The sequence below is a fragment of the Lagopus muta genome, chromosome 5 (genome assembly GCF_023343835.1).
Source record: "Lagopus muta isolate bLagMut1 chromosome 5, bLagMut1 primary, whole genome shotgun sequence".
Taxonomy (NCBI): Eukaryota; Metazoa; Chordata; class Aves; order Galliformes; family Phasianidae; genus Lagopus; species Lagopus muta.
In genome coordinates, this window is record NC_064437.1 from 58,445,228 (window position 1) to 58,459,856 (window position 14,629).

At 44.4% G+C, this 14,629-nt stretch overlaps 1 protein-coding gene across 1 annotated transcript in view; it reads right to left on the reverse strand.

Annotated features, from left to right (window-relative positions):
* The window catches only part of ABLIM1 (actin binding LIM protein 1), a 174,656-nt gene extending 160,682 nt beyond the window's left edge, over positions 1 to 13,974 (reverse strand). The window contains exon 1 of the mRNA XM_048947026.1: positions 13,829 to 13,974. Within this exon, the coding sequence (XP_048802983.1) occupies positions 13,829 to 13,841 (13 nt within the window). The 5' untranslated portion in view covers positions 13,842 to 13,974. The remainder of the gene's footprint in view (positions 1 to 13,828) is intronic.
* Between the last annotated feature and the right edge of the window lie 655 nt (positions 13,975 to 14,629).

Here is a 14,629-nt window from a genome sequence, read left to right on the forward strand (position 1 = left end):
GGAAATGAAGTCACAAACTGTAACCTAGAGTATCTGTTGACAAAATAAAGATAGCACTTGAAGTTACAGACTGAAGCTGGAGAAGTTACAGAAGAATAAAGCCATTATTCTTCTAAATGAGAGCAGGCATAGCCATCCTTAACTACTCTAAATATCTACATCAAGGAAGCCATGACAATCTCTGGCCCTAAAAACGCAATCACAAGGCTAACAGCTAAGTAGAGAGGAAGTGTCATTAAAGTAATATTGTGCTCCACATGGAGATGTGCTTAAAACAGAAGTGTTACCAAATGATTTCGGTTCATAACTCAAAGGGAAAAATAACAGAAGCAGGAGATGTGTAGGCCCATCACTGCCTTTGTACAAAAAACAGTTATAGGCTGTTAATGAGACCCAGAAGGAAGCTGGACATCACTATTACAGAAGAAGGAAATCCTCACCAATAATGTTTGTGAGATTGCTGTCAACATCATTTGCCCAGAAGGGTGATGACAGCATCCATCATTTTCAAGGAAGCAGAAGTACTGTTATAGAAGGGAGTGTGCCCACTGGATCCAATACCACTCGCTGTACTCGGTGCACAACTAAAGTCAGTACAAAAAAAAGCAGTAAATCACACAGAGAATTAATAAGGCTGTATTCATCCTCCTCATTCAGAGCCCTCCATTCTGGAAGAGCTGGGACAGAGCTACAGCAATGCAAGGTTTGGGGAGGTGTCTAGAAAATAAGATGCACCCTACATACAGTATAGAAGTACAGAATGTGCAAACAGTAGCTCTGGGCCATCAGCATGTGCTAAGTGCCCTACAGAGCACTACCAGAGAGAGCTGCTTATTAGCTGTTTCAACTCAGAAACAAAATACTGGAAATGATCTGACCATTCTCTGTTCATTTCATTCATTTACCCCAAGTATCCCAAGAACCTGGAGACCAAATTCCCTCAGAGCTGAGAAAATAAGGTGAACCTCTTGGTGACCTGCTATCAGCAAATAGGACTTTGCTCATTCCATGGTCTTATACTAGGGTTGAATCTAGTTCCTAGATCCTACATTGCTTCACTTAACATGTGTGACTAAAGCTCTGCTCAGCTCCAGATGGCCAAACGTCAAATAAATTAAAAAAACAACCACTGCCAAATCTCTGCTTAAAAAAAATAATTCACAAGAATCAAAGAGGGAATTTGAATTCAGCATCAGAAAACAGAATGCAACCTGCTGACTTGCCTTTGTAAGTCACTTTTTCAAGAAATCTACCTTGTGGAAGATAACGAAAAGATACAAAGGTGACAAAAACATGCAGTCACGCAATAAATCTATCAGCCTTGGTACTGAACAGCCTCCCAGCTCGCTTCATCCTGCTGACAGTACTCATGTCATCCAACACAGAAAGCCACCACGCTCTAGATTAGGAGTAAATCCCCCACATCCCAACTAGCACACAAGCCATTCCACAGTAATAAAGTAATAGACTATTAAACAGCAATGCTCAGAAATTGCAGTTTCCTTACAGAAGGCTGAAGCATAACAAGAAAGCAAATTTTGGGCTAAATAAAAGAAATAGGTACTTGCCTAGGGTTCAGCTAACCCAGAAATCCTAACTGGCAGCAGCTGATCGACCACACAAAAACTGAATAAAAGCACATATATGCACACACAGTTTGTAGAGTTCCTCGTGTTTCCAGCAGTTTGCCAGCGTGGCTGCTGGAATGGCAGAAGAAAAGCTACATACAAAGCAGAGCAGGGTTTAGCACAGAAGGAGAAAGGGAGAGGGAGAAAGAAACAGCAATATTTTGATTAACATACAGACCTGGGACTCAGTGGGATCAATTTCCAACTTTGCACAACTTCTCTTCCCTGCTCTAACCTACATCTGACATCTGTCATATCACTCCTGAAACAGCCAAAAGTAATTTTCACACCTTCCTTCTAGAACAGCATTATCTCACATGTCCTACATCAGATAAAGCAGATTGTAGAGGAAATACAGATTTTTACCTAGACTCTTGGAACTATTAGGGTGAACGATTCCCCAGTGCCTACCTTCAGCATCTCAAATCAGGGGAACACTTCTTATAAATCAACTGTGTACAATTAACATGCCTTTTTATATTCCAAAGTATAATTCTATCAGTGAAATTTCTAAATAAGAATATATTGCCAAGGCTCTCTGTGCTGCCACCATACGCTAATGAACATGCAAGAAAATGTTATTTTTTTTGAAGAAAGTCCCAAAAATAGGATTTCAGCTGAACACAGCTGAATAAATCCTTTGTCTCATAGCACAGAATCCCAGAGGTTATGAAACACTGATGTGAAAAGAACCTGAAAAGGTTTAGTGCTTCTTCTTTACACAAGGTGGGATGAACTGTCCCTAAAAACATTACCTTCCTTAACATCTTCCACTGCATCCTGCTGTCAGTTGGGACAGAACTGATTTTTCCTTTATCACGTCTGGTATGATGCTATGTTATGACTTTATGAGGGAAACAATGCTGATTACCCACCGATGTTTGAGTAATTAATTGCTGAGCAGTGCTGTACAGTGCCAAGGCTGTTTCTCAGCTTCCCATACTGCCCTGCCAGTAAGGGGGCTGGGGTGGCAACAAGCAGAGAGGGACAGAAACGGGACAGCTGACCTAAAGTGGCCAAAGGGACATTCCATACCGTATGACATCATGCGAAAACAACTTGAGAACGGTGGGGAGTTGGCGGAGGTGGGCAGCCGCTGCTTGGGGACTGGCCAGGCATTGTTTGGTGGCTGTGAGCAATTGCTTGTGCTTGTGTTGTGCACATGTGGACTGACATATAAAAGACTGTCATTAATATTATCCTTTTTTCCTCTTCCTTTTACTAATTAGTAAATAGCTTTTATCTCAACCCTACATTGTGGGTGTTTTTTTTTCCCCCATCCCATGAGGAGGGGAGTGGGACGTTAATGAACAACAGTGTGGTGCTGAGCTACCTACCTGCTGGGTTAAACCACAGCACGCTGCTTCAAATCATTCCCAAAAGGATCTGACCAATTCATTTCTCTGACTAGCACAAATCTGAAATTACTCTGCTGGCCTCTGCAGTTATTCCAGATTTACAGAACACAATAAAGCATACTGCTCATCTCCAAAGAGCTCTGCCACAAAGAAAGACTTGATGTCAATATGCTCGAACTGCAGTGCATAAAATAAGCACTTGTGGTTGCTAAACAGTTATTCAGGCAAGAAATAGATTAGAAATAAAAGGCAGGCTAATTACTTTTGAAAGACTTAGAGAAGGATGAATTGAATTCCTTCTGTTTCATCTTCTGACTTTGCAAGGCAATATGCCTAGGTGTAACCAGCAGCATTACCTGACATTTCCAACACATATGAAACAGGAAATAAGTGTTTTAGAAAGGCTTTTACCTTCAGTTTCCCGGTGGAAAATGAATTTTATTCTCAACACTCTCAAGTTGAAATGTTAATATTACAAGTAACATGCTGACAGAATCCATAAATACTATCAGTAACTAACCTTGGCCAGAATCAAAGCTTTCCAACAGGGTTATGCTGCAATACAGTAATCAAGCCCGGGGGGGCAGCAGTGACTCCTGTGACTTCAGTTTCTCTGTACCCCTGTAAACCCCAATTCCATTTACACAAAGTGTATTTTACAAACAGAAATCTGCTTTCTGTATTTATAAAAACAGTTTTGCCCAATTCTGGCTGCACCAGTGGGGCTCGTTAGATATGTCAGAAATCACAGAGACATCTTAGGCAGTCTCACGATCCACTCATTCCATGTGAGTTAACACAGGACCACTGTTGGCATTATGCCTGTCGGTTACTTCCCAGGAAGTCACTTCATCCATCTATTTGAAATTTCAACTTGCAGTGCAAAGCAAACATCAGTAGCAAGCAGATAACTATTTATGCAAAGAAAACAGCAGACTACTTTCAAGCAGCACCACAGCTGTGTCACACAGCAGGAGGGACCCGCAGCAGCGCTGGAGCCATTCAGCCCCACTGAAGATCTGCTCCCTGCTAGACGAGCACTGAAACATCACACCACATTCAGCTTTCTGTTTTCCTCCTCAGAAGGCATACATTTGCTCAGATATAGCCCCCACCCCCGTGCGGTATCACTACAGAAGCACAGCTTCACAGAGGCAGGAGGAAACCTGACTGCTGAAGAACAGGAGCTGGCAGAGCGCAGCATGCAGCGCTGTCTACAGAGCACTCAGCTTTTAGGCAGCAATGGATTTTTCCCAGATGATTACAAACCAGCACTTTCCCTCCACTCCCTCCCGAAAAACAACGGAAACGTTCTCATCAATTACACAGCAGCTGCTATGCTGTTTGGGGTGTCCAAAATTCAAGGAAATAAAACCAAGCTTTTTGACATCAGAGCATTAACTCCTTCCATTAGAGAGGCACCGGTAACTCTCCAAATCTTCTCTGTTCCCATCCTTTTTATTCTTTCTTAAATCCAAGCCTGGTTCTGGTCCATGCCAGCTCTGCTTCTACTAGCTGGGTCTCTCCTCACTCTGCTTTAGACATTCCTCTTGCTCCCCATTCCCAGCTGCCCTTCCCCTTTGCTCCCACTCTTCCAGTACCCTGTCCCTGACCCCACTGCCCTTGGGACTTCTCAACCCCTGAGAGAACAGCACAAGAAGCCAATGCAATGAGGGCACGTCAAGGCTCAGACTCTCTTCCTGAGAAAACTGAGTCATAATCTGCAAAAGCAAGATACACATCTCACTAGGCCTGTACTTATGGTGGAAGTGTTCAGTTAGAGAAACTGAACATCGTGTAAACCCGTTATATGTAACTCCAGACAATCAATCAGAAACAGGAATTGTGGGGACTGGAACACTGATTACCATCCTCCCCTCTCCCAAATGGCTGCAGGGAGCTTAGGGGGTTGAAGCTCCTCTGGTGGCTCTCTCTGTGGGCTCCAGAGCCTTTGGCATGTACCTGTGCCCAATCACACATGATCCACCTGTGGCACATTGCTGGGGTTCCCCCTTCCTGCAGCTCCTTACTTGCAGCTGCCTGCCCACAGAATTCATCTGCACCAGCCGTTCCCTTTGGCATCACAACCAACAACCTGTGCTAAAAATACTTCACGAGCAACATAAATAGCAAGATGGGAGAATTAGAAATCCCCCTTGAGGCGGAGTCTTTTTGCTTTTCATAAATACAGAGTGGCAACAATGTGCAGAGAATAAAGTGCATGTTATAGCACTGGTCTGCTGGGTCCCCTTGCCTTGCAGAAAGGAGAGCTTCCACTGCCTCCTAAAGCTGGCACCAGAAAACAAGAGGAGAATGCTTCTGTGGCAAAAAGTCACCAAATCCCCCACATCTAGTTTTCGAACATATTGAAGTATGAATAATAATATTCAGAATTTTACTGTAAATCTTATATCCTGTATGAAAACGATCAGTTAACCAGAGCCTCTTTCTCTGAAACGCTCTAGCAAATGTGCATTGTACATCTAAGTACACAAAATGTTTTTGCCATTCATCTCAAATATCAAAACATCTGGCAACAGAAAATGGAAAAAGTATTTACAGACATTTCTGGACAGAGATTACTTCAGGTCAAGTCAGAAAGAATCCCTAAGCTGCAACCATCACATTCTTTTATCAGTTACTCTGGATTTAGCCAGTGTTACTAAAAGAGAAATAAGACACAGGCTTTTTATAGCAGCTGTCAATTTAAAGATGATCAAAGTTTTATTATTCTTGCCTAAGATCAAAGTCCAGCATTGCAGGATTATCTCCAGCTCATAAAGTATAATAAACAGTTTTGGATAACCACATTATTATATAACAATATTGTCTTCCTGCAAGGAATTCCATTGTTTTCACACGTGCCACAGGTTGTTAATGGATCGCTTGATTACCATTTAATTGTTTTACTGGTTTATTATGACAACAGAAAATTGAAATTACGACAACAGCAGCAAAAGACCATAAAAACTTGAAATCCTATCCCGTGTGTCTGCATTCATATGAAGAGAATATTGGAAAGCACAGGCGAAACTAAGATTACAAAATAAAACTGAGAACAATTTCAGTGAAAGCCAATAGGTTTTACAGCTCTGCCTGTTCCAAACCCCTGAAGACATCCACAGGTTTCCTGCTGTGGGACACAGACACTCACCTGCAGCTCAACACAGCCTGCTCAAACCTGCACGCATCTTCAGGCTGGAACAAAGGAAATCCTCAGCAAAGAAATCAGTACACTTTTGTTATGATGACTTTCATTAATAATCATCAAATATTTCTTCATAGGAAATATTGCAAGTCCCTTTGACGCTAAACCTTATTTTAAATGTGAAATTGTTGGTGTTTAGATTTGTGCTTCACGCAGGCGTGCTTTCACTGACAAAAAGGTTTTTATTCGTTTTTCATTCTGAGGAAAACAGTGATTTCTGCCTTAATTACTGACCGTAGCCACAGCCACAGCCATGTTCCTGCACCTTCATGGAAACAGCAAAGCCATCTCTTTTACACCCTAATTCTATGAAGTTCATTCACCTTACAAGGTATTTATTGCGAGCAGCTCTTCCAAAAATGTAGATTAACAGAACCTTAAACCCAGGTCACCTCAGTAAGCCAGTACTTTTTATCTCCTGAATGTGTAGGTAGACACAGAGCTGAAACATCTTTTCCAGGGCTGTGTTATGCTATCTTATCTATGTTCCTTTACTGCTCACTCAGTTTCACTTCTTATCTAACCTGGTTGCCTCCCAGAATTTCTGGTGCCAAAAATAAACTGAAAGCTTTCATCACTAGTTAAAAGGAAACTGTAATATGAAAAGCAATTTTTCTGATTTCTCTGTTGATCAAAGCCGCTTCACACAAGCCTGATGCAGTAGAAACAATATCAGCTTTATAATAACAGTCATTAGAGCAGAATCCTTTCACTGATTGAAATCCCACAGTCCTTATTCACACAATACTTACACTGGAGGAAACAGCAGTTAAGATGAGAGCACATTAAAAATGACTGTTAAGGCCCCAGATATAGCAAAGAGTGACAAGAATTAAAAAAAGAAGTTGCAGAAACTGCTTCAGTTTGGCACTTTGGAATAAAGTATGACAACACATAACCTGCTTGTGCAGTTCCAGAGACAGAAGAAAGACGTCAACCAAAACTTGTTCTCATCTTCTCTGAAAGTCCATTGGGATAAGGCCACTCATTTCTCTGACATACTTCCAGAAGTATCACTTCTAAGCACTGTGCCAGTAAGTTACCAAGATACTGTTTATGTGTACAAAGGAGAAAAAGACACCAATCTGGAAAAAGACACAGAGTTGGTGAAGGACGAGCAGCATTTTCCAGAGTACTTCAAAAGGAACTGAGCGCTGCCTGAAGAGCTTCAGAGAGGCAGACTGCCACAGTGCCGACCAGCTCACCTGTGAGTAGGCACTGAAGCTGTACCATAGGCAGAAAAAAGCCCCCTGTGCACCCTTGGAGAACCAAGGGCTCATCTCTGAAGCCACAGAGCACTTGGGCTCATCATGCTTTTTTAAACATCAGTCTTGTTTACAATGACAATCACACTCCTTGTACTTTAAAATGCAGAGCTTGCATGGACACTGGGGCCCTGGGCAGCCTGGCCTAGTATTAAATGTGGAAGTTGGTGGCCCTGCCTATGGCAGGGGGGTTGGAGATTCACGATCCTTGAGGTCCCTTCCAACCCGGGCCATTCTGTGATTGTGAACACATTCATCTTTCTCAACAAATGTGAAGCACATAAAATCTTTCTCAGCCAAGAGGCAGAAGTTCCAAGGCTGTACGATCACACTATGGCCACCAGCACACCCGAGTTAGATGGGATTACCACGAGCTGCCCACAGCAGCACAGAATCAGCACAGCATGGAGCTCAAGCTCGGTAGGCAGCTCACGGTCACTAAAGCTCGACTGCCATCATGGATTTTAACTCAAAAGTGGGTACACGAGCAGCAGCAGAGCTCTACGGACGTGGCTACATGCTGGGATTTCCATGAAACAAACCAGCTCACTAAAGCACTGATTCTTGCTTACCAATGGGAACGAGAGAACGTGGGACTCCTCCTCTATACTGTACGTTACCGAGGCCTCCCTGGTCCCACCTTGGTTACACATTAAGGATTTCCTTACATTACACCTGGGACTGGTGAACATGCAGAATGTAAGGCTCAGCAATGTTTACAGGACTAAAACTGTTACTTGGGTTGGATTTTCTAAAACTGAAATCCTTTCTGAAAATATGCCCCAATAAGGCTAAGGATTGAAAAGATGAGACTGAAGTTTCAACTGAGACCACTTACTTGTAAATACACCATAGCCTGAATAGTATCTAATAATAACAAAAATACAGACATTGGAGGCCACTTAGCGGTCTTGGAACCTACAGAACAACATCTGCTTTACACTGCCTGTTTCTGCCTTTATACTGCAGAACGAGGAAATACCACACCAGGCACATGAACTACCCACGTGTGGTTTCATTTTCAATTACTTACAGATTACATTAAAAATAATTCAAGATACTTAGTTCAAATCTATTAAAAAAAAATAAATCCCCAAAAGATTGGTTTCAAAGACTGCAGAACACATGAGGTTCTGCTGTTTTTCATTGAAAGCAATTTTCTGGCTTCCCCATCCATAAGCCGATGTTCATTTTCCTTCTGTGCAATTCCTTTCAAAGCTGCACATCTAAAATAGATTCTGCCTCATTGTCCCAGTTTCCTTTTGTTGTTGCCATTAGTCCATGTAAATTTTTCTATGCATTCAGGATTAATTTCCATTAATCTCAAAAGTTAAACAGCACAGACTAATTTTTGTTGAGGGGGAAAAGGAGAAGTGGCAAAACTTAAAACAAATGCTGTTCTTTAAGTCAGATACCTCATAAAACCTCATAAAACCATTCTTCTTCCTTATTGAAACAGAAGCTCTACCAGTGCTAAAGTTTAGGCTGTGGACAGCGATTCTGGCATATACACAAATACAGCTTGCAGGGGTAATCCAGGAACTGATGCTGAGTTATTTAAACCATTAGATTGAGGTTCAAACCTTTAAATTAGTAACTAAAGAAAAAAATAATAATAATTAAGTTGTCATATGTGTTGGGGAAATAAACAGCAAGTACAGAGAGGATTAAACAACAGTACAAAATCAGGACAAAAGAAATTGAGAATGAATGCTGGGGACAGAAAAGCCATCAGCGCCAGCTCTGTGCTGTGCAAAGCACAGCTCCTCCAGGCAGGGCTCCACTGCTGCCTGGGTACTGCAGTGCTCAGCCCTGCCAAGAACACGCTCCTGCAGCCCAGGGAGCCTCACACCAAGGAAAACTCTGGAAATCACTAGGTCTGGCAGGGTGTGATGCCACAGCAACTAACTGCTGAACTCAGCTTTTAAAATAATGGGAATGCCCAGCCAGTTTTCACTGCCCCACTCTCCAGGTCTCTCAGACTGAAAGTACCACCTCTGACAACAAGCAGAAAAGCACAGCACCAGATTTCAAACAGGACGGAGCTGACATTGCACCTTTTGAAAGGCTGGTTCCCTTTGATATTACTGTGCTAATCACAGACCACAACAAATCACTGGGCTGCAGCAGACAGTAGCTCGTTTTTAACCCGGTCAGCAGAGACCTCAACCCAAAGCATCACTGCCAGCAGCCACAGCTACAGCTGTCTGAGGGGGATCAGAGGACTGAGGAAAGAAAAATTGAAGTTACTGGTGGATTATATAGGAGCTCAAGATTACTACGTAAATTTCTCACTGCAAAATCTGTTCACACCTCTGTGACAGATCCATCAAGTGATCCACACAGGGCATGAGGAAAGAAGTTATCTGAGCAAAATAATGAGGTGAAGTAGGTTGCCTTCTCATAGGAATGCACTGTCATCTCGGGTAGCCACAATGAGTATCGAATCATAGAGCAACAGAATATCCTGAGTTGGAAGGGACCCATGAAGATCATCATGTCCTATTCTGGATTCCCACAGGACCACCCAAAAATCAGATAATATGCCTGAGACTGCTTCCCAAATGCTTCTTGATGTCAGGCAGTTTGGTGCCGTGTCTGCTGCCCTGGGCAGCCCAGCACACTCTGGTGCAGACTGCATCCCTAACACCAACCTGCTCCTCCCCTGACACAGCTCCATGCCATTCCCTTGAGCCATGTTGCTGCCCCAGAGAGCAGAGCTCAGTGCTGCCCCTTGGCTGCCTGTGGGCTGCCGTGAGGCCTCCCCTCAGCATCCAGCTCTCTTATGCCAAGGGACCTCAGCCATTCCTCACACATCTTCCTCTCTAGACCTTCATCATCTTTGTAGCCCCAGAGTACTCTGAGAGCAGGACCAGAAAGCAGTAATTCCCCTTCTGACCCTGGCTTTGTGCAAAGGAAGACATCATTTCAGTTGTCTCACGTGTATAATGAGCACAAAGTATCCCTACACCAGTGGGTTGGTGATTTATTTGTGTTTGATCTATATTTGTTACAAAAATCAAATCTGAAAAGACAAAGATTGTAGTATAAAATAAACTCTTATGCTAAAAAAAAATCCTACTGCGTTGACTGTTGAGTAGACAAAAAGAAATGTAATTACCTTCTCTACAAATCCCACACCCACATATCAGAATGGCACAGCACAACCTGTTAATATCAGACAGCAATAATATTTATCTAACTGTGGCTTCTGTCAAAACTTACTGATTTTGCTATAGCACAAAGAAAGACGCTGCTGCTGATAAACCTCGTATTTTATGTGCTTCCAGTTGTTCCTGGAGTTGCCTACTGGAATAAATACAGTTCATTCTTTCAATGTTTAGACTAAAAAAAACTTAGCGAAGACCACCCAACAGTACTACTTCTGCTTGTTTGCTCTAGCATAAATGAGGATTAGGAAAGTTTAAAATAGCCATTTTTCCATTAACTCAGACCTTCATGATAACAAGCAGTTTTGACAGTTCTGAAGCAGTTTGAGATAACATGCATAAGTAGGTCACAGTTATACTTGGCTTTAGAAAAATGTCTTTCATCCAGCAAATTTACAGCTCTTTACAAACATGCCCTTAGGTAAGCAACAACCTACACGGCTTACTCCAACACCCGAATTCAGTCATGTATGAAACCTAATAGCAACTACTTAATAACAGTGAAAGTACAATATGAAGGCCTTTGCAAACTGCACAATTGAAAAGCATGACTGACGTCAGCTCCCCTGATCCCAACAGGCCACAGAGCAGGTCACGAGAGCGACCTGGGAAGGACTCCAACTTGACAGCAATGTGAAAAGGGATTTTCAAAGTTCATTTCAGCTCCCAGATCCATCATTAGATTTCCAAGTTGATTATTTGTTCAAGCTTTTGGGAGTATTCATCTATGCTACTTCACCTGGTATTGGTCAGACCATCAGCCAGAACCGTACTAGAAGCAAAGCTGCAAAGGAAGGTTGGAGGTCTTACATTTTTGTAACAGAGAGAGGTGAGGGACAGGTGAGAAGGACATCAACAACACAGTGTATGAAGACTAGCAGAAAATAAAGGATCAGTTCAGATCCAATTCACCCTAAAGCACGGGTGAGTGCTCACAGCAACCCCTCTGACAGTCAGCTCCCAGCAGGGAAGCATAAAACTTTAACTGAAGCTCCATTTCCAGCAATATTAAATTGGTTTGTATTATTATCTGTACTTTCTGTATTAAAACTACAATTTACCATGTGCTAAATAACAATATTAAATAAATAACAATAAGAAACTAGAGCAGAACAGTTAAAAGGGGTGGTCCCAAAGTGCAGAGGTTCTGCTGGGTTTCAGGAGTTTCTCCTGTCCTCTGTTGCAGTCAGTTCACTAGACCATGCTGCCTCCTGGAGCAAAAGAGTTGAATAAAGAAAGATTGAACACTGATGAGATTGATTTTAGTGTGCCTTGAGTATCTTCTGTGGTACAGCAATAAAAATGTCACAGGAAAACGTTTAACTCTTTTGCTATTCTTGTTATGCCTGTATAAACCAACAAGTAGACAACTTCAAATCTGAAGCATTCAGAATAATGATGATTATACAAAATATTAATAATCAGATTTGCTGAACATGCAGACCTACTGGTACAGGTTTTAATGAGACTCCGTATGCATGAGCTAATCTGCCATCAAGAAGAGTCCCAACTCAACATTCAAACAAAGCCCTGATCCCACACAGACGTATTTCCTACATAGCTCCATGCTCATGAGTACCCTTATTGAGACCCTATTATACCACATAAGTGTGTAAAAGTGAACTCAGACCTAAACCTTTAGCAGCAGTAGTGTTTAGAGCAGCTAACAATAAAGATGTTCTATGCTGCCTTATTCACAAAGAGCCTTTGGTCAGAACCAAGTAAGTCCACCGTTAACTCACACAGATTATGCTGCTTCTTCAGCTCAGTTCATTTGCTAAAATTGAAAAGCGGATATCAATATAAATTAAAATCTTAATCTCTTTTATGAATCTTACTGGCTGCCTCCCTAAAGTCCTGTGAAGTCTCTGTCCAATTAATTACTCTGAAAAGAATGAGATGGCATGGGAAAGGCTGTGAAAGAACCCCCCCCCCCCCCGCATCTCCAGGCAGCTCTCCAGCAGAAGCAGGCAGACATCAAGCACTTTGCGTGCTGTGCAGATGCAATAGGAAAAGGGCACAGTGAGAGGAAAAAACAGGAATACGGCCAGTGGGAATGTTCCCTGGTTTCTCAGTTTGGGAGAGCCTTCTGCATAGCAGCAATCACCAGGTACTTCCACTGCTTCCTCAGCTCCAGGCAGCCCTTTGAGGACAGCACACCTCACGCACATCATAAAGCCCTGCTGACAGCAGGATCTTCCCCACAAGTACTAATGCATCCTTAGCACAGCACTGATGCTCATATAATTAGCGCTCTTCTAGAAATGGACTCTTTGGAGACCAATGCAGTCCATTTCTTCTTAGAACAAGAAACCTACTGTGCCATAAAGAATTACAGCGACCTAACACCATTTATTATTTATACCCAAAATGGGTGTGATGCTGTAGGACGATGGTCCTTCCAGCCACAAAGTGCTGACAGCCTTGCAGCAGCCACACAGTGCCTTCCATGTGCAGGGAGCTCGTTTGGCCACCAAGAACGATCCAAGCAAATGGAAGAGAAGATCCATGTGAGCAGTGCTGAGTACATCAGGACGCAGAGAAATATGGGGCGGACAAGCAGGGCGTATCCCTGTATCCAGGAACTTGTTCGTTTGCAATATGTATTGTTCACAGTCTTTTTTCAATGCAGAGATAACTGAGGAGTGGTTTGAACTGTCATTTTTGTGATTTTTTTTTTTTCAGGAAAAAAACCACCAATGCTTACATATATATCTTTTTTGTTATGTTTAACTTTACACCTCCGGTTCTTTAATTGCCATAAACCATAATTAAACCTGAAAAGGAGCAGCCTCTGCTCAACCTCAAGTTTGGGACCACGGAGGCTCTGCAGCCGTTCCCACCGCACACACAGCCGAAACACACGCGCGGAAGCCACAAAGGCCACCCGAGCTGAGGCCGTTATTACAACGACACCCGATCCGCACACAACTTCACACCGTTCATCTCCAGGAGGACGCGGCAACAGCGGGGCGAGCCGCCACGCCCCAAGCCGGTGCCGTTCTACGGGTGACACGGGAGCCGCGCTGCCCAGCGCCCCGACAGCGCAGAACCGCCGCGCCCCGACCGCCCCACGTTCCCCGTCCTCCCCGCTCCCCGCACAGGTGCGGCGGGGCCCGGCCCTCAGCTCGCAGCCCTCCCTCCTCGCCCCGCTCCCCGAGGCCTCGGCGCGGCGGCAAGGTCAACCCCCCGCACCCACCTCTGGCGGACATGGTTCGGGCGGCCCGCACCGCCCTGCGCCCTCCGCGCCGCGGCGGTCTATGCGGGGGCGCCGAAGCGCTGGGCCGGGCGGGGCCGCCTCGCTCGCTCGTTCCCTCCCTGCCTGACCGCCGCGGTGCGGGGCGGCGCCGGGGGCGTCGCTTCGGCGCGGTGCGGGGCCGCGAGCGGCGGCAGCTGCGGCGGGGCGGGACCGCGCTGGGGGCACGGGAGCCCCGGCTTGCCGGGCGGGCGGGGCGCGCACCGGCTGCGGGAGCGACGGAGACGGAGCGCGGCCGGAGCTCCTCGCGCCGCTGTTTCTGAAAAGCCTGCCGCTGCCAGGAGGTACAAACGAGGCGATAGGAGCAGGGGCTCAGCTGGGAATTCGCCCACTGAACAGCACGGGAACTGCGTGTAAACGGGCTGTAAGTTAATAGTATCTATTTACACGCTTGCATGTAAATAAATAGGATGTATTTACACATCTGTCTGTAAATAGTACATAAACATACGAACGATAGCAAGCTTCTCTGCAACAGCCTTGTCATTACGATGCAGCAAAGAGCGCTCCTCTTCCTGCAGTACCTCAATACAGCCAACCTGCAGCCGGCAGCGCCCAGCGTGCACCTCCCCGGCACAGCATCGCCGTCAGCACCAGCGCTCCCAACCGCACTGGAAGGAAACCAACCTCCATGCCACCAGTTCATCGGGTGGTGGCGTGGGGTAAGCAAACAAACAAGCTGGTTCAACAGGAATTACAGGTGAGAAGGCCACATCGGTACACTGAAATTCAAGCATTAGAGCA